This window comes from Pseudorca crassidens, chromosome 1 (genome assembly GCF_039906515.1).
Source record: "Pseudorca crassidens isolate mPseCra1 chromosome 1, mPseCra1.hap1, whole genome shotgun sequence".
NCBI classification, from domain to species: domain Eukaryota; kingdom Metazoa; phylum Chordata; class Mammalia; order Artiodactyla; family Delphinidae; genus Pseudorca; species Pseudorca crassidens.
The window spans coordinates 115,315,862-115,335,543 of record NC_090296.1 but is presented as its reverse complement, the minus strand read 5'-3'; the positions used below and the strand labels follow the sequence as shown (position 1 = coordinate 115,335,543).

The 19,682-nt window shown below is 39.1% G+C and overlaps 2 protein-coding genes across 4 annotated transcripts in view; one reads left to right on the top strand and one right to left on the bottom strand.

Annotated features, from left to right (window-relative positions):
- The window catches only part of IQCH (IQ motif containing H), a 209,916-nt gene extending 208,103 nt beyond the window's left edge, over window positions 1-1,813 (bottom strand). The window contains exon 1 of the mRNA XM_067751661.1: window positions 1,675-1,813. Within this exon, the coding sequence (XP_067607762.1) occupies window positions 1,675-1,725 (51 nt within the window). The 5' untranslated portion in view covers window positions 1,726-1,813. The remainder of the gene's footprint in view (window positions 1-1,674) is intronic.
- A 94-nt stretch (window positions 1,814-1,907) lies between these two features.
- The window catches only part of AAGAB (alpha and gamma adaptin binding protein), an 86,659-nt gene continuing 68,884 nt past the window's right edge, over window positions 1,908-19,682 (top strand). For all 3 annotated transcript variants that reach the window (XM_067751708.1, XM_067751713.1, XM_067751703.1), the window contains exon 1: window positions 1,908-2,067. In XM_067751708.1, coding sequence (XP_067607809.1) covers window positions 1,995-2,067 — 73 coding nt within the window. In that variant the 5' untranslated portion in view covers window positions 1,908-1,994. The remainder of the gene's footprint in view (window positions 2,068-19,682) is intronic.

Genomic DNA, 19,682 nt, shown 5'->3' with positions numbered 1-19,682 from the left:
GTCACATATCATGGCTGGAAGGAGGTAATGCCCTCCATGACTCCATGGGGAGAAAATGGCTGGACCATTTTCCATTTGGACCCCTCTTGGACTGTGCCCTAAGCATCTCTTCCCACAGCTGATTTTAATTTGTATCCTTTTGCTATAAAAACACTGTAATTGTAAGCATAGTGCTTTCCTGAGTTTTGTGAGTTGCTCTAGCAAATTAGCCACTGTGCGGTGGCTAGGGCTTCCTAGCTGGTCTAGGAATAGCTGGTCTGAAGTGAGGATGGTTCTAGGGACCCATGAACTTGTGCCTTGTGTCTAAGTGAGGACAGTCTTGTGGAGACTGTTCCCTGAGATGTGGCAGTTTGGCTAAACTCATTCTAGGGTGGTGGTGAAAGCAAGGATAATAAAAGGTGAGGTTGGAAGATTTGGGTATGATTTATATTGGGGAAGTCTATGAAATTGGTGAGTTTAGGGGTTTGTATTTTGGAAAAGGTGAACTTAAAGAAGTCTCCCAGATGGGAGGTAACAGACCAAATCATGGCAGGAAGAAAAACTAGACCCTTTAGATCTGAGTAGAGTCCTGATAGAGTGACCTTAGGCAAATTACAAGCCTTAGTCAAGTAGACGTAAATATAAGAGTTAAAAGTGACGATATATGTGGAAATGTTTTAAAACTATCATATGTAAATGTGAAAAAACAAAGTACTTTTAACATTCTGGAAAAATCTGAGTGTAACTGTCATAACCCGAGTTATATGGGAGAAGTTAATACTTTCTTGATATTTCCCCCCTCAGATTAGAAAAAGTTACTTCCCTGTGTTTTTTAGTTTGTCACATTTCCACATTCAAAAACTTTAACTTGATTAGCAATCTTTTATCTTTAATATGTTTCTCTATCTGTATGTTCCCAAGCAAGGTATTTCTATTTTATTTATTATTTTTTATTGAGATATAATTGACATATAACATTAGTTTCACATATACAACATAATGATTTGATATTTGTACATATTGCTAAATGATCACCACAGTAAGTCTAGTTAACATCCATCATCACACATGTCAATAGTTACAATTTTTTTTCTTGTGATGAGAACTTTTAAGATTTACTCTTAGCAACTTTCAAACACACAGTAGAGCATTATTAACTATAATTCCCATGGTGTACATTTCATCCCCAGAACTCATTTATTTGCAAGGGACTTCTAGATCCAAAAAAACTGGGGTGATTAAGAAAAGCAGTTCACATATTTCAACTTCTCCCCAGATTTATCACCTCTCCAATGTGTCTGATTCGTATCTCCTCCACTTCCCTACATCATGGGATCAAAATTTTCAGAACATAACACTTAAAAATGGTGCCTCACTGTAAGATGCATTTTTCCAAAGTAAAGATCCCGGTGGTGTGTATGGCCCTGGAGTTTTACCAGAGGCAAAATGGTTGTGCTTCGAGAGCGCAACCTCCAGGCTCAGGCTCCGGAGGTGTGTGAGCTTGGCGGGAGAGGTCTGGGTTGGCATATCTGGGAGTTCTCTAAGCGGTGCTGCCCCTCGTGTGTTGGAGGCAGTGTGGGAGCGGCGCTCCAAGAGGGTGGGCGTGAGTGGATGGGCGGGCGTGAGTGGATGGGCGCTGCTGGGCCTCGCTCGAAGGGTCTTAGTTGGGAAGGGACGGTGAGGCCCATTTCCCACCTGGATTAATATGGATCCGATGGGGTCGTAGTCTTCCGTCTCCTGGGCCATGCCTACAGCCGGGCGGGGCTACCTCCCGGAGGAGGCGAGGTCTCCAGGCGCCGGAACCTGCTGCGGAGGGAGCTCGTCCCCATGGTAACGCCACGCGCAGCCCGGCCTGGTCCACGCCGGGAGCGGAAGAGGGGCTGGTGGAGGAGGCAGGGCCGGCCGTGCCTTCTGAGAATGCGCCTTCATTTGCGCGTCTCCCCCGCGCGCCGGCGGCCGTGGTATCGCCCAAGGCGGAAGGGGCTCTGGGACAGAACCTGTTCGCTGGTGCAGAGATGGCTGCGGGCGTCCCGTGTGCGTTAGTCACCAGCTGCTCATCCACTTTTTCCGCAGACCGGCTAGTCCAGCGTAAGTAGTGAGGCACCTGGGCCGATTTCCAAGCCCCGCGCCAAGCCTCGGCTGGCGACAGTCCCAGCACCGCGGCCTCCCTCGGGGCCACTGTCGCCGCCGCGGGCCCTGGCCTCTTGCTCCCCTTGGTGGTGGCCCGAGACTCCTCTGGTGCCCTTCAGACGTGGTCGAGGTTCCCAGTCCGCCAGGTGTCCACCATTAGCTCCTGCACTCGTTGTTTCTCTGTTTGCCCGGCCCGCCATGTCGTTTCTTCCAGCTTTTTCTGTAAAGTAGGACCCCAGCCCAGGGGTTGTTGTGGGCAACCTTTGAGGTGAACCGGAAAGGCGCTCTGGGAATGGTACCGAGGAACGCGAGTGTCAGGTGCAGGAATCGTGATTTATGTTGGCATCCCTGCTCCTGAAGTAGAGAGTGTTTCCTCTGGCTACCCCTTGATGTGTATTTTAAGACTTGTTCGACTTGCCCCCTGCACTCTGCAGTTATTCAGTGCCTTGCCTTCCTCCTGAGGCTAGGCCCTCCGCCAACATTAGTTTTTGGTTATTACTGGGCCTAGTCCTTTTGCCTTTGGACCTTCCTAGTGGTTGTCAAACTAAGTCACTCTTGAAAGAACCGTAGGCGAGGAGGGGAGACCAGTGTAGTAGAGAAACCATAGGGCTGGGGGAATAGGCTCAACTCTTCCACTAACTAACTCCGCAAAGTTGATTATAACTCAAGACTCCTGTTTTAAATGTGTGGCTTTGAGTAAGAACAGTGACTCTCAGCTGTAACCTATGCCCTTCTGTTTTCTTTGTAATATGGTGATAATTTTCACAGGATTTTGTGCTTAACCCAGAGTAATCTTTCGGTAAATGGTAGATATTATTATTAAAGCACATTCTCTCTCTAGCCCTCAGTTTCCTGATCCTGAAAATGGGGCATATGAATCTATCTCACAGGATTCTTTGAAGGACTGGTGATGTGACATTTTGAAAGCATTTTGTAAAGTGTAAAGCATCATATAAACTGTAACTTCTTCCTGTAGTACCTGTCAAATGACGTCACTGCAGCACAAGTGTTCTGTAACTTAGTTATCATTTGTGATCACATAAAAAGTTCCTTAATTATAACACTAAGTGGTAACTAACTGCTCTAATTATGCCATTTCCTTATCTCTCATCAGTGCTCCTTCCCATTTTTTCCTTTCTTTTCTTTTTGAAAATTGTTTTATTCTAAAAGTAGTGCATAGTCCATTAAGTAAGATTTAGCACATGTAGAAAAGAAAATGTCAGCCAAGGTCTCATAACCCAAACACAAATACTGTCTTAACATTTCTGTGCATCTCCTTACAGTTTTGTTCCCAATGCACAGGTTTTAAAAAATTGATAATTACATTTCATATATAATTTTTATATTTTATATATAACATGTAATATTTTAACATTTTATATATAAAAGTTCAAAATATTGTATTTGAAATATTAAATATATAAATGTATAAAATTATATATTTATAACACATTTAAGGTGTATGATTTGTGTAAATACATATTTATATAAAATATACTTTTATATTTTACATATATTTCATTATTTTTATCTGATATTTTTCATCTACCATTACACTGTAAATTAGTTTCCATCATATATTACATCTAGAGAACATACCAGAATTTGCTCAGAATTCTTAAGATCCTGATGTATTTAACTTTCCAAAGGAATTATATGCATTTGGATTTCCATTACTGATATATAAAAGTCCTTTCAAAGCTAATCTCAGAAATATTTGTTAAGTTTTCTTTTGGTTATCACGTGCTTTAAGGATCAGAGTTGGCAGACACGGTCACTTCCTTGAAGGAGCTGATTACCTATAGTTGGGGAATAGTAACACTGTACTTCTTTAAAATATATTAGCATCATTGGGAATAAAATTAATTCTGTAAAATAAAATAATCCACTTTATTTCCATATGTAAAATGCTTCTTGGATAACTTTTGTGTTGCTTAAAATTAGATGACCTTTCCTTTGTGATTCCATTAATGTTAGGTAGTGAAAAATAAAATAGAAGCAGTTAGTGAAGAGATTACTTGAGTAAGGAAAAGTGAACTATAAAAGAGGGCTTTTACCATTTCTTCCCAGGTTAATGATTTGGGTAACCACGGATAGTATGAGCATGTAGTACAATATTTGCTGAGCATTGATTCTGTTTTATCATAATTAAAGATTGAATTAAATCACAAATTGAGTCTAATTTTGGCATAAAAGATGGAGACTACCATAATGAATGACTTTTAAGTGTTCAGTGACATTAAGCAATATATGATTTTGGATTGAATCTAATTTACATTTTTGGGAAGGTTTGGTTCCTTCCCATGCATCAGGAAGAAGAACATTTAGGGTTTCTCCAGTTTCTTTCCTTCGACATCTGATCTATTTTACTGCTTTTGGGGACTTCCCTGGTGGTCCAGTGGTTAAGACTCCACGCTTCCAATGCAGGGGGCACGGGTTCGATCCCTGGTCAGGGAACTAAGATCCCATATGCTGCGTGGTGCAGCCAAAAAAATAAAAAAAGTACTGCTTTTAACAACAATGGGAAATATTTCATAACCAAGTTTATTATTATAAGTATACATGAACTAAAAATCAGTAGGCCTCTACTATGGATAAAGTGTGGACTTTGTGAGAAGCTTTTTTCATTTTGTCGCTCAAAGGCTTTATGTGCAGTATTCTGGGTGGATGTCTGACGTCAGATAAAAGGGGCATTACCAGTGTAGACTTTTAAAGGGAAATGAAGGCCCAGAATGCTTATGCAAGGCTGTGTGTGGTGTGAGAGCAAGTGTCCCCCCAGGCCAGACCTCTTTCCACCCCACATATGTTTATATGAACATTTTACTTTTATTCTGGAGAAGTGTATTCTGATATTAAGAACAGAGCTAGTTTCTGTGCCAGTTACTGCAGCTGAAAGGACTACTAAGAGACTATTCCTGCCTTCAGGAGGGATGTGGTGAAAGTATGTGCTCCACCTGTGGAAATACCAAAATGTTGATACCTAAGTTTTAACATTTTACTCTATTTTCCTAGAAGGAACTTTAGATAGAAAAATCCCATTTGGTTTTAATGTATGTAATGCTAACTTAGCAACTGTAAGCCATTTAGGTTCTACACCTGAACATTTGGAGCAAATTTTTTTCTTCTCGTGAAATGTGGGAATTTGGAGATCTTATAATAAGCATTTATATGTATATCAATATTCTTCCCAAACATGTTTTCACATAATTTAGTTTGGTTCTTGTATCCTTGTGAATTCATGGAGTCAGGGTTTCTCCATTTTATAAATGAAGAAACCGGGGCTTGGAAGCACTAGGTGAGTTGCCTAGAGTGCTCAGGTACCAAGTGCTGGAGCATATGTTCTCATTTGGGATTTGTGTGCATGGGCTGTCTCATTGAAATGTGTTGGAATCCCTTAGCAATCAGAAGTATTTAAGGTGGTGGCATTGGTGGAAGAACTGAGAGAGAAGATTAACTCAAAAGAAGGTTTTAAAATATGCTCGCATTTCCATTTAGAATGGTTGAAGTCTTAATTCTAAGTGAGAAAAAAAAAATCCTTGCCCAAAGGACCTGTATTTTAAAAAGGGCATGTGCATACCTGATGGTCTGGATTTTTATTTTCTCAATTGAGGGAACCCAAAGTAGAAACACTGTATATATTAGTCACTCCTGCTATGTAGAATTAACATTAAAATTAAAAGGTTGTTCCAGATCATCTCTAACATCCCTTCTAGATGTAAAATTCTACGGTATTGGTTATTTTTATGTTAGATTATATAATGCTTCATGTTTATCTTTTGGAAACTGAAGAATCAAGCCTGATTTTAAAGTTGCAGTTAGACACTCCACTTGTAGTAGAGAGTTTGACATTTTGTGTTTGGAATTCAGATGCATTTACCCATAGAAACAATCCGCTGCTCCTCAGGTTTCTAAAACTGTGGAACCAGGTAGCTCAATTATATGATGGGTAAACTAGGCTTTGGGGAATTATGCAGGCAAAGCTGGCCATCAGGCATGACATTGCTGCTTTAGGAAACATTCATTCTTCTGTAAGACTGGGAGTTTGTTTCTAGGTCTGTCAGACTCCTGTATTTACAAAGGGATCTTAAAGTAATTTACTAAAGAGAACATTCTTATTTCACAATAGGGGCTGTTGTACAGCTTAGCCAATGTTATCTAGAGACAGAATAGGGATAAGAACTTGGGTCTTCTAATTTGCGTTTTTCTGCAGCTGCTTGAGGTATTCTGAGTAGAGCCTTTTACTCTGGGAATAAGTAGTAATTTTTGCTTAAGCAAAGTTGCTTATTTTGTTGTGGTAGGAGGACTCTGCCTTTGATTGGATTGTATATTTCCAAGTCTTTATTTTCTTCAAAGGAAGAAAGATTGGGCCAGCAAGATTTACCACGAGGGCCTAGAGTTGTCATCACAGAATGATTTATTAAGTGGTCAGACTAAAGCAGTGATTTCAAATGGTAATGGGGAGGGGGGAACTTTGATTTGTTTTTAACTATGATACTTCATATATTTTAAAATTTTCAAATAACATTAAAAGAAGGCTCAAGATTGTTATCTTTATTAAAAAAGGGATGTTAAGTCATCAACCTTAAGATTAAATACAAGTCACATTCTCTCCAGACCCAAAGGGACTTATAAAACACATCCATGTTATCTTCCTGTGTGTCTGTGTATGTGTGTATGTTTGTGTATGTATGTATAATTAAAGGTCAAAGAGGTTGTGATTTTCTCAGGTTGTTCAGCTGATAAAAGTTGGAGATTCAATTCTAGTTCTTTTTTTTTTTTTTTTTTTGCGGTACGCGGGCCTCTCACTGTTGTGGCCTCTCCCATTGCGGAGCACAGGCTCCGGGCGCGCAGGCTCAGTGGCCATGGCTCACGTGACCAGCCGCTCCGCGGCATGTGGGATCTTGCCGGACCGGGGCACGAACCCGCGTCCCCTGCATCGGCAGGCGGACTCTCAACCACTGCGCCACCATGGAAGCCCTCTAGTTCTTTTATATATGTGAAATATGATGAACTTCCTGGTGGCCAGAGCTGTATGTATTCAAGGTGAATTTAGGGATAGGAGAAATTACAGTAGATTTCACTACTACAGTGAGAACTTTTATGGTTCAAAATGAGTTTATACCTTTTCTTTCATGGTAGTTGGGGCCTTAGTAGATGAACTACCATAAGCTAATAAAAAATGAAAATGCCCCTATTGGTGCCCAATTTGTTTTTGTTTTTCTTTTATCGGTCGAGTAGAGAATTTGTGTGAAGTGTTAGACTAATCTTTTAGCTGTTATTGAAGAGTTAAGTGATTATAAGGTGTTTGTCTTCCCAGTAAATGGCATTCCAGTAATGGGGTAGAGAGCAGTGGGGAAGTATTACACATCAGCCGACGTTGCACAAAACCGTTTATGATACTGAGAGTATTGTATCATCCTGGAGGATTCTGAGTGTATCTAGACCCAGGCCTTTATTTCTGGGCCACCTAACTGCTTATTTTTATGTAGCAAAAGATAAAAAACATCCAGAAAATATGCAGTGGTCATTTGGTTTAAACAGCTTGCTGCCTTTTGCTCTGTATAATTTCTCAGCAAGTAATGACACTCAATAAATAATGAAATCTGATATAAAACCATTTTTAAAAAAAGGTTAAAGTATGAAAACTGTTTTAAATATGTCTGGCAAGAATGAGGATCTGGACACGACGTTGTATTTGTGTTGGAGCCAGTGCACACAGATACCACAAATACCTCTCTGAGAATTACTTATTCAGGAAGCAAGACTAAGGTACGTTAAGACAGAGAGGACAGTTGTGAAACTCTTAAAGAGCCTTTGTGATGTTTTAGATTCAGTAACAAATAACCTTTTTAGTGTTTAATTTTCCACACAGACCTGAAGGCTGTTTCAAGACAGAGGTGGGGTAAAGTAGTATTGTACCTGGATCAAAATCAGTATGCTCAGAGCAGGAAAATGTGTGATCATTTGGTAATAAAGAGCACTGTTATGCTGATATAAGAGAATTGCCATTCTGTCTGAATTCTGCTGGGGTTGTTCAGGATTTTTGTGAGGAAAAAAATTTGTGAATTGAGTGCTGAGTTCTACCCTCTTCCTAGGTATCTGATTTTAAGCACGTTAACTTTTCATTGCACAAATACTTACTGTCTTTACATGTGCCATCATTGTTCTCAGTATCTAAAACCTGTGCCTCAATCGCCTACCTTGTCAATAAAGTGATTTTTTTTTAAAGCAGCTTTGGGGTGTAATTTAAATACCATAAAATCTTAAAACCTGTTTTAAGTGTAGAAAATTTCTGTCATTCTAGAAGGAGACCTACTACCTATTAGCAGTCATTCCTCATTCCCACCCCAGCTCTGGGCAAGCACTAATGTACTTTCTGTCTCTATAGAGTTGCCTTTTCTGGACATATTATATAAAAGAAATCATATGAAGTGTGGTCTGTTGTGTCTGGCTTCTTTTACTTAGCTTGATGTTTTTGAGATTCACCCCTGCTGTAAGCATGTACTTGGTATTCCATTGTATGGAGAGACCACATTTTGTTTATCCATTCATCTGATGATAGACATTTGGTTGTTTCCACTTTTTGGCTATTATGAATAATGCTATTATGGGCATGCTAAGAAACTATTGTATACTATTTTACGAAACTGCTGGACTTTTTCAGAGTGGCTGTACCATTTTACCTTTCCCATCAGCAACGTGTGAGGATTTCGATTTCTCCACATTTTTGACAACACTTGTTAATTGTCTGTATTTTCATTTATATAGTTGGGGTGAGGTAGTGTCTCGTGGTTTTTATTTGCATTTTCTTAGTAACTAGTGATGTTGAGAATCTTTTCATGTGTATATAGTCCATTCATATATCTTTGGTGAAAAGTCTATTCAAATCTTTTGCTCATTTAAAAAGAAATTGAAGTATAGTTGAATTACAATATTGTGTTAGTTTCAGGTGTACAACAAAGTGATTCAGATATATATATGTGTGTGTGTATATATATATATTTCAGATTATTTTCCATTATAGGTTATGATAAGATATTGCATGTAATTCCCTGTGCTATCTTGTTGCTTATCTATTTTATGTATAGTAGTTTGTATCTGTTAATCCTATGCTTCTAATTTGTCCCTTTCCCCTTTGGTAACCATAAGTTTGTTTTCTATGTCTGTGAGTCTGTTTCTGTTTTGTACATAGATTCATTCGTATTATTTTTTAGATTCCCCGTATAAGTGGTATCATGTAAAATTTGTCTTTGTCTGACTTACTTCACTAAGTGTAATATTCTCTAGGTCCATCCATGTTGCTGCAAATGTCAGTATTTCATTCCTTTCTACGGCTGAGTAATATTCCACTGTGTGTATATATTACATCTTGTTAAGCCAGTCATCTGTTGATGGGCACTTGGGTTGTTTCCATGTCTTGCTTTTTCCCATTAAAAAAATTTTTTTTTGTCTTCTTATTAATGAGTTGTAAGAGTACTTTATATATTCTGGACACAAGTTCCTTATCATGTACATAATTTACAAATATTTTCTCCCATTCTGTGGCTTATCTTTTGGTTTTCTTGATGGTATCTTTTGAAATGCAAAAGTTTTAAATTTTGATGGAGTCCAGTTTATCAGTGTTTTCTTTTTCCATTATCCTTTGACTGTGTGTTCTCCAAGCACGATTTTAACCCATCTGGAAGGACCTTTTGGATACTGGGATGTTGGGTCTGTTAGCTTTGTAACGTTTTCCATCGGACCAAGCTTATTTTCAGTATTTACATACAGGAGCTACAAAATAAATGTTCTTCATTAAATTTACTCTGTTTTGGAAAATTCATCTTAGACATGGTTACCTTCTTTCAGAATAAGTTAGCATCTGCTGCAGATTCTATTGTCAACCTGAGCAGACATTGACATTTTTTGTGAAGTTTTATTACTTAATGCTGATTTGTTTATAAAACATTACCAGTTGAATATGAAAATTACTTTCATCTCATAATTGCCCTGTTTAGACTTACGTGTTCTTCAGAAAATCACCATTTATAAATTATTTTCAAAGCATCTAAGATTAATTGCCAGATAATTTTTATGGTTAAAATAATTAAAGAATACATTTGAGATGGATTTTTATCAGATGCAAATGAAAGGCATTTATGTCTGTGGTGGGAGGTTATGGTGCCTGGCTGTAAAAGGCTAGTTTCAGTTTTATGAGAAAGAATAAAACCAAATTTGCATTCCACAACTTTTATTTTGTTTCATGAATACAGTCAGGTCAGTTCCACAAGTTCGTTTGCTTTAGATCAGGGTTTCTGTTGACATTTTGGGCTGAGTAATTCTCTGTTGTGTGGGGCTGTCCTGTGCATTGTATTCTTGGCCTCTGCCCACTAGGTGCCAGTAGCATCTCCTCGCTTTTGACAACCAAAAATGTATCTAGATGTTGACATGTGCCCTGGGAGACAAAATCACCTCCCCATAAAGAACCACTGCTTTAGTTGATATCTGGACGTATGATTCCAATAAATAAGTGATAGTAATGGAATCCAAAGAAGTCCCCCCCTTTCCCCCAAATATGAGTGGGAATTGTCCATCAGCTGTGCCACTGGGACTGATAAAGTGGTCTTTGCATGCAGCCCATGAAGTTTAGAGGCTGATGGTTCTTCTTGGCCCTCGTAGAGCACTTCTCCACATTCTGTCTCCCCTGGCTGCCAGCTTCTTCCTTTGTCTTTTGTGCATGTTGGTCTCTCACGTTGGTCTTCTAAGGGCAAAGCAGAGACCGTGTACCCTCCCCCACCACACCCCCACCCTCAGTTATTTTAACATGAAGATGTGGTGACCAAGTCCAGACAGCTATTGGGAGAAAGCGAACTTGACGAAAAGGAGGAGGGCTCAGTTGGATTTCCTCTGCTTAAACTTTTAAAACTTTTCCACTGTGATACAAAAAGCCCCAGAGCATGTGGCAATGTGAATTTACAGAGTGACCAGAGAGGAGTGTGTGAGGAAAAGATAATTAAGTGTTGTAAGCAAACCAGAATTGCTGTACTCCTGTTAAAGCAGGGGTATGTTGCTCTAACTCAATCCAGTTCCTCTTCTCAGCCACTTCATACTGCTCCACTGATGGATCTGTTATATGCACGGAGACAGATATTGTATATACATGCACCAGGAGGCTGCAGGATGATTACTCAGAGAATCACAGATAAGAATTTCCTGACATTTGTCTCTGTAAAGTCCCAGCCTTAACCTTGCAGTTTTAACCTTTAAATGGCATACAGGCTCCAAAGGCCCTTTACACTGCAGCAGTATGATCTACTCCTAGTACTTGGGGAATAATCTGGTAGTTAATAACTGTTAAAGAGTTTTGGATAGAGTAGCACCCACCTTGTATGGTGTTCTCATGAAATTGTGGCTATGAAATGGTCACTGGTTGCAACAATATGGAACCATTATGATTTTTTTTTCTCTTATAAATTTATTTATTTATTTATTTTTGGCTGCCTTGGGTCTTGGTTGCTGTGCGCGGGCTTTCTCTATTTGTGGTGAGCAGGGACTACTCTTTGTTGGGGTGTACGGGCTTCTCATTGCAATGGCTTCTCTTGTTGTGGAGCTTGGGCTCTAGGTGCGTGGGCTTTAGTAGTTGTGCCTCGAGGGCTGTAGAGCGCAGGCTCAGTAGTTGTGGCACACGGGCTTAGCGGCTCTACGCGTGTGGGATCTTCTGGACCAGGGCTCGAACCCATGTCCCCTGCATTGGCAGATGGATTCTTAACCACTGTGCCACCAGGGAAGTCCTGGAACCATTATGATTTTTAAAGGTCCCTCTTTGTCTTTCCTCCTTGCTGTTTAGTGAAAACTCTGGCTGTCATATTTTTTTCCAAATCCCATTTTGCTCAATTCTTTTCTTTCATAATAGCTACTTTCTCCTTCAACTGATGTCAGACTCTACTGCCTCCTATACTTTTCCTAATTGCTTTCTCTTCTGTCTCAGTCTGAGCCTTAACAATGGCAAAGAAAAATTTGGAGAAGGCATACTTTGGGAAGGGAGGAGCCAGAGCAGCTTAGTTATTTCCTAATTGTAATGTTTCTTACTAACTCCTCAACACGTGTGTAACCTGTCCTCTTAGAGTCAGGAGTGCTGACACACGTGCAGGAAACTAAGCTGGGGAGGAGGACGTGAACTTTACTGAGGGCCTGCTCTGTGCCCGGCGCCCACCTGCGCTTCTTGGGCATTGTTTTATTTAATCTTCAAGGAGCCATTTGAGGAGTGTTTTTGTCCCCTGTTGCAGCCGAGGAGATGACTCACAGAGAGATTAATTTGTCATTCTCACTGAGGGCCAGCATTCAAATGCAGGTCCCTGTGACCCCAGGTCTGTGCTGTCTCTCTTTTCTGGCCTTTTCTGGTTAGTAGTGCTGCCATCACAAAGGGAAGGGGAAGGAACTGTGGGTCCCCCAGAGGAGTGGGTACCATGAAAGACACTGGTATCAGGGGTGGGAGGTTATGATGCCTGGCTGCAAAGGCAGTTTCAGGTCTGTGAGAAAGAATAAAACCAACTGTATTCTTAGAAGAGTGCTGCTTTCTAGAAGGATCGTCTTGATTTGAGGTGGCAGCTGTCACTTCCCTCAGGGCATAGAAAATATGATTTAACCACTGGACAACTCTTCACAAATCAGTGTCACAAATCACTTAATCAGTGTCATGATTAATTAAGTGCACATTAATTCTACCAGTATTAAAAGTGTCTTTAGGGCTTCCACTGGTGGCGCAGTGGTTAAGAATCTACCTGCCAATGCAGGGGACATGGGTTCGAGCCCTGGTCCGGGAAGATCCCACATGCTGCGGAGTAACTAAGCCCGTGCACCACAACTACTGAGCCCATGCTCTAGAGCCCGTGAGCCACAACTACTGAGCCTGCGTGCCACAACTACTGAAGCCCGTGCGCCTAGAGCCTGTGCTCCGCAACAAGAGAAACCACTGCAGTGAGAAGCCCGTGCACCACAACTACTGAGCTTGCGCTCTAGAGCCTGCGTGCCACAACTACTGAAGCCTGCGCGCCACAACTACTGAAGCCTGCATGCCACAACTACTGAAGCCTGCGCGCCTAGAGCGCATGCTCCGCAGCAAGAGAAGCCACCGCAATGAGAAGCCTGTGTACCTCAACAAAGACCCAACACAGCCAAAAAATAAATAAATAAAATAAATATATATTAAAAAAAGAATGTTTAAAAAAAAAAGAAAAGAAAATCTAACTGGTGTGCCAAGCCACAACTTCACAGCTATTAGTGCTCAGAAGTATTTAAAAAAAAAAAGTGTCTTTAATTCTCCTACTGAAGGAGATATGAATAATCTAAAACGGTATCAGTTCCTTGAGTTTAGAATGCACTGATTTGGTCTTTTTTGGCTGGGGTAGATAGGTGAGGGGGTAAGGTAAGGATTGTATTTATATATATGCATGTATGAAATTGGGTATTTGTGCTGTTTTGTAAATTTGCCTTGGAACCTCAGAAAGCTTCTTGCCTCTTTCTTTAATGATTGCTTTCCAAATTAACCTTTTTCTGAGGGAAGAAACATCAGGAGAGACGGAATAGTAGAAAGAAGGGCAAGAAGAAGAGGGAGTTGCTGGGTCACTGACCTGAAATGCTTCCTTGGCTTACAGCTTTCTTCAACTTTGGAATCTCTTCAGTAACTTGCCGAGTGGGAGGGACTGTAGGGGAAATAAGATCACCAAGGATGTGAGAAGTAAGTAGGAGTTGCTGGAGAATTGATGGCTATGTAACAGTTTCTCAAACAGGAAAGGAGATTTATACTTGTACTTAAAGCTGGGGGAAAGGTTTACACTTGCTACTGGAACTGAGTTGACGTTTCACTTCTCATCTGAAAACACTATGAATTAACTATTTTAAGCTGTGAAACCATTCATAATAACATAGTTGGCAATGAATTATCTAGTATTTGTCTCTTAAAAAATGATGTATTACAGCTCCACCAGGTGGCTGCCAGCAGAGTGAATGGCAGGAGGAGGGAGAAGCTGCTCTTGATTGTATTTGTGCATCATTTTGACTACATCGAAATTCAGTTTAGTGCAGGGCAGAGAAGAGAGGCCGTGGCAGGTTTTTCTAGGAAGTCTGTCTGGCAAAAAACTCCCACAAGGTCACTATGACTCACTTTTGACATAAAAATACCTGAAACCCATCAACAGTTTTCTGACGGGTTAGTTGTACCGTGGGGTCACATCTTTTGGTACCCTCATTCCAGCTATTACTTTTGGTTTTCATGGAAGGGAAGAGGATGCTTAGGTCCATAGGTTAGTTTTGGCTGTGACCGTTAGACACTTGAGTGTGACCTAGCTCAAACGCTAAGTATTGTAACCTGTAATGCACCACAGTAGAGTAGGAAAGAATGCTGGTGACCTGAATTCCGTTTTAGGCTCTGCTCCTATTAGGCAAGTGGCTTCTTTTTTCTGGCCCTCAGTTTTCTTATCTGTGAAATGAGTGAATTATACTGACTGATCTCTGGAAACTCTTAGCCATGTGCATCAGCATTTGAGTGATTTTTGTTTTAATTTGGAGAAGAGTAAACTTGTTAAACGTTTGAAACCAAATATAAAGGATGAGGGAGAAAAGCTGTATTTAGTGTAGACATTTACATTTTTTAAATTAAACTCTACATTATGATGTTGATGATAAGAACTAGAAAGAGCCAATCTTCACTTTTTTCTCTCTAGTTCTAATATGGCACAGATGTAATAATAAAGCCCACATGCAGCCTCACTGAAAGTATCTGATTAGACATAAAATGTTAAAAAAAAATCTGATAAGTAAATTGACCTATCAAATTCTTTTAGGCAGCACAAAGAATGAAAACAAAACAAAACAAAAGACCACTGAGCTGCTAAAACTTTGAAAGGTAAAATTCATTTTCCCAATTTATTGGTTCTATTCTCATTTAGATTTAGAGAAAAGAGAAAGAAATAGCTTCTTTGTACGTGTTAAGTAAATATCTTCTCACTTGAAAATAAACACAGTGTGTAATTGAAGTTTTAAGAGCTCTGAGTAACACATTGGTTTATCCTCTGGTATTCTAGACATTGATTAATAAAATGAACCATCCTTAATGGATCCAAATAGTCTGAATTGCAGTTTGTAAGTAAATATATGACATCTTCATTGATTTAATTTTTTCATGTTAGTTGAAGACACTGACTTGAAAAAAGTGTAACCCACATTTTATTCCAGTTTCTAACAATACAACCAGCCTAGGAAATATCAAGAACTGGCTGTGGTGCTGGTGGGAGTACTAGTTCTGTGCTCCTTCTACTTGCCCCTTAAAAACAGTGAGTTCATTGTTGTACTCTTTGTGCTCCCCACTTAAAAAAAAAGTCAATTCATTATTTTAAAAATTTACCCGTGAATGAAGACTGATTCCATGTGGTGGCTCCTCCTACCCTTAAAAAAGAAATCAGTTTATACATTTTTTGCTACTCTCCTTGGTTCAGTTTTCCTTCTTCCATATCGGCATATTGCTATGCCACTTGCTTGAAGTTTGAAACGTTAGCTTTGGATGCAACATAGACTTTGATCTGAGTTTTTTTTTTCTATGAGACATTTACATGAAAGCAGAATCTTTGATTTTAATAACTTATGTGTTCTTCCTGGTTATTTCTTACCTAAGCTCCATTATGAGGGGCACTGCAGCTGGCTGCTATGGGATTGATTAATAATTAATAAAAGACTATAACTTAAGGTAGAAATTAAGCAGAAAGAACTACTGATTTCTTAAAGAGACAAGGTAAACTCAGATTTTCAAATATTGGCACAGACCTGTTTATTTAAGAGTAACAATTCTGGTTTTGGTGAAAAATTTTAGAAAGTTAGTTTCAAAAGGGGCCTTATGTCAAAGGTAAAGTCTTAAATTTATTTGAAATTTAATTTTTTGGTTAAAAAAGAGGTTTTACTTTCGGCAGACCAGTTCTTTTTTTTTTTTTTTTAACATCTTTATTGGAGTATAATTACTTTACAATGGTGTGTTAGGTTCTGCTTTATAACAAAGTGAATCAGCTATATATGTACATATATCCCCATATCTCCTCCCTTTTGCGTCTCCCTCCCACCCTCCCTATCCCACCCCTCTAGGTGGTCACAAAGCACTGAGCTGATGTCCCTGTGCTATGTGGCTGCTTCCCACTAGCTATCTATTTTACATTTGGTAGTGTATATATAAGTCCATGCCACTCTCACTTCGTCCCAGCTTACCCTTCCCCCTCCTTGTGTCCTCAAATCCATTCTCTACATCTGCATCATTATTCCTGTCCCATCCCTAGGTTCTTCAGAACCTTTTTTTTTTTTTTTTTAGATTCCATATATATGTACTAGCATACGGTATTAGTTTTTCTCTTTCTGACTTCGCTCTGCATGACAAACTCTAGGTCCATCCACCTCACTACAAATAACTCAATTTCATTTCTTTTTATGGCTGAGTAATATTCCATTGTATATATGTCCCACATCTTCTTTATCCATTCATCTGTCAGTGTACACTTAGGTTGCTTCCACGTCCTGGCTATTGTAAATAGAACTGCAGTGAACATTGTGGTACATGACTCTTTTTGAATTATGGTTTTCTCAGGGTATCTTCCCAGTAGTGGGATTGCTGGGTTGTATGCAGGTTCTATTTTTAGTTTTTTAAGGAACTTCCATACTGTTCTCCATAGTGACTGTATCAATTAACATTCTCAGCAACAGTGCAAGAGGGTTCCCTTTTCTCCACACCCACTCCAGCATTTATTGTTTGTAGATTTTTGATGATGGCCATTCTAACTGGTATGAGGTGATACCTCATTGTAGTTTTGTTTTGTTTTTTTTTAATTTTAAAATTTTATTTTTTTATACAGCAGGTTCTTATTAGTCATCAATTTTATACACATCAGTGTATACATGTCAATCCCAATTGCCCAATTCATCACACCACCACCCCCACCATGCCGTGGCTTTCCCCCCTTGGTGTCCATATGTTCGTTCTGTACATCTGTGTTTCAACTTCTACCCTGCAAACCAGTTCATCTGTACCATTTTTCTAGGTTCCACATACATGCGTTAATATACGATATTTGTTTTTCTTTTTCTGACTGACTTCACTCTGTATGACAGTCTCTAGATCCATCCACATCTCAACAAATGACCCAATTTAATTCCTTTTTATGGCTGAGTAATAGTCCATTGTATATATGTACCACATCTTCTTTATTCATTTGTCTGTCGATGGGCATTTAGGTTGCTTCCATGACCTGGCTATTGTAAATAGTGCTGCAGTGAACATTGAGGTGCATGTATCTTTTTGAATTATGGTTTTCTCTGGGTATATGCCCAGTAGTGGGATTGCTGGATCATATGGTAGGTCTATTTTTAGTTTTTTAAGGAGCCTCCATACTGTTCTCCATAGTGGCTGTATCAATTTACATTCCCACCAACAGTGCAAGAGGGTTCCCTTTTCTCCACACCCTCTCCAGCATTTATTGTTTGTAGATTTTCTGATGATGCCCATTCTAACTGGTGTGAGGTGATACCTCATTGTAGTTTTGATTTGCATTTCTCTAATAATTAGTGATGTTGACCAGCTGTTCATGTGCTTCTTGGCCATCTGTATGTCTTCTTTGGAGAAGTGTATATTTAGGTCTTCTGCCCATTTTTGGATTGGGTTGTTTTTTTAATATTGAGCTGCATGAGCTGTTTATATATTTTGGAGATTAATCCTTTGTCCGTTGATTCATTTGCAAATATTTTCTCCCATTCTGAGGGTTGGCTTTTCGTCTTCTTTATGGTTTTCTTTGCTGTGCAAAAGCTTTGAAGTTTCATTAGGTCCCATTTGTTTACTTTTGTTGTTATTTCAATTACTCTAGGAGGTGGATCAAAAATGATCTCGCTGTGATTTATGTCAAAGAGTGTTCTTCCTATGTTTTCCTCTAAGAGTTTTATAGTGCCTGTTCTTACATTTACATCTCTAATCCATTTTGAGTTTATTTTTGTGTGTGGTGTTAGGGAGTGTTCTAGTTTCATTGTTTTACATGTAGCTGTCCAGTTTTCCCAGCACCACTTATTGAAGAGACTGTCTTTTCTCCACTGTATATCCTTGCCTCCTTTGTCATAGATTAGTTGACTATAGTTGCATGGGTTTATCTCTGAGCTTTCTGTCTTGTTCCATTGATCTGTGTTTCTGTTTTTGTGCCAGTACCATATTGTCTTGATTGCTGTAGTTTTGTAGTATAGTCTGAAGTCAGGGAGTCTGATTCCTGCAGCTCCGTTTTTTTCCCTCAAGACTGCTTTGGCTATTTGGGGTCTTTTATGTCTCCATACAAATTTTAAGACTTTTTGTTCGAGTTCTGTAAAAAATGCCATTGGTAATTTGATAGAGATTGCACTGAATCTGTAGATTGTTTTGGGTAGTATAGTCATTTTCACAATATTGATTCTTCCAATCCAAGAACATGGTATATCTCTCCATCTGTTGGTATCATCTTTAATTTCTTTCATCATTGTCTTATAGTTTTCTGCATACAGGTCTTTTGTCTCCCTAGGTAGGTTTATTCCTAGGTATTTTATTCTTTTTGTTGCAGTGGTAAATGGGAGTGTTTCCTTAATTTCTCTTTCAGATTTTTCATCATTAGTGTTTAAGAATACAAGAGATTTCTGTGTATTAGTTTTGTATCCTGCAGCTTTACCAAATTCATTCATTAGCTCTAGTAGTTTTCTGGTGGCATCTTTAGGATTCTGTGTACACTATCATGTCATCTGCAAACAGTGACAGTTTTACTTCTACTTTTCCAATTTGTATTCCTTTTATTTCTTTTCTTCTCTGATTGCCATGGCTACGACTTCCAAAACTATGTTGAATAATAATGGTGACAGTGGACATCTTTGTCTCGTTCCTGATCTTAGAGGAAATGCTTTCAGTTTTTCACCACTGAGAATGATGTTTGCTGTGGGTTTGTCGTATATGGTCTTTATTATGTTGAAGTAGTTTCCCTCTATGCCCACTTTCTGGAGATTTTTTTTATCATAAATGGGTGCTAAATTTTGTTAGAAGCTCTTCTGCATCTATGGAGATGATCATATGGTTTTAATCCTTCAATTTGTTAATATGGTGTATCACATTGATTGATTTCCGTATATTGAAGAATCCTTGCATCCCTGGGATAAATCCCACTTGATCATGGTGTGTGATCCTTTTAATGTGTTGTTGGATTCTGTTTGCTAGTATTTCGTTGAGGATTTTTGCATCTATATTCATCAGTGATATTTGTCTGTAATTTTCTTTTCTTGTAGTATCTTTGTCTGGTTTTGGTATCGGGGTGATGGCCTCATAGAATGAGTTTGGGAGTGTTCCTTCCTCTGCAGTGTTTTGAAAGTGTTTGAGAAGGATGGGTGTTAGCTTTTCTCTAAATGTTTGATAGAATTCACCTGTGAAGCTGTCTGGTCCTGGACTTCTGTGTGTTGGAATATTTTTAATCACAGTTTCAGTTTCATTTCTTGTGATTGGTTTGTTCATATTTTCTATTTCTTTCTGGATCAGTCTTGGAAGGTTATACCTTTCTAAGAATTTG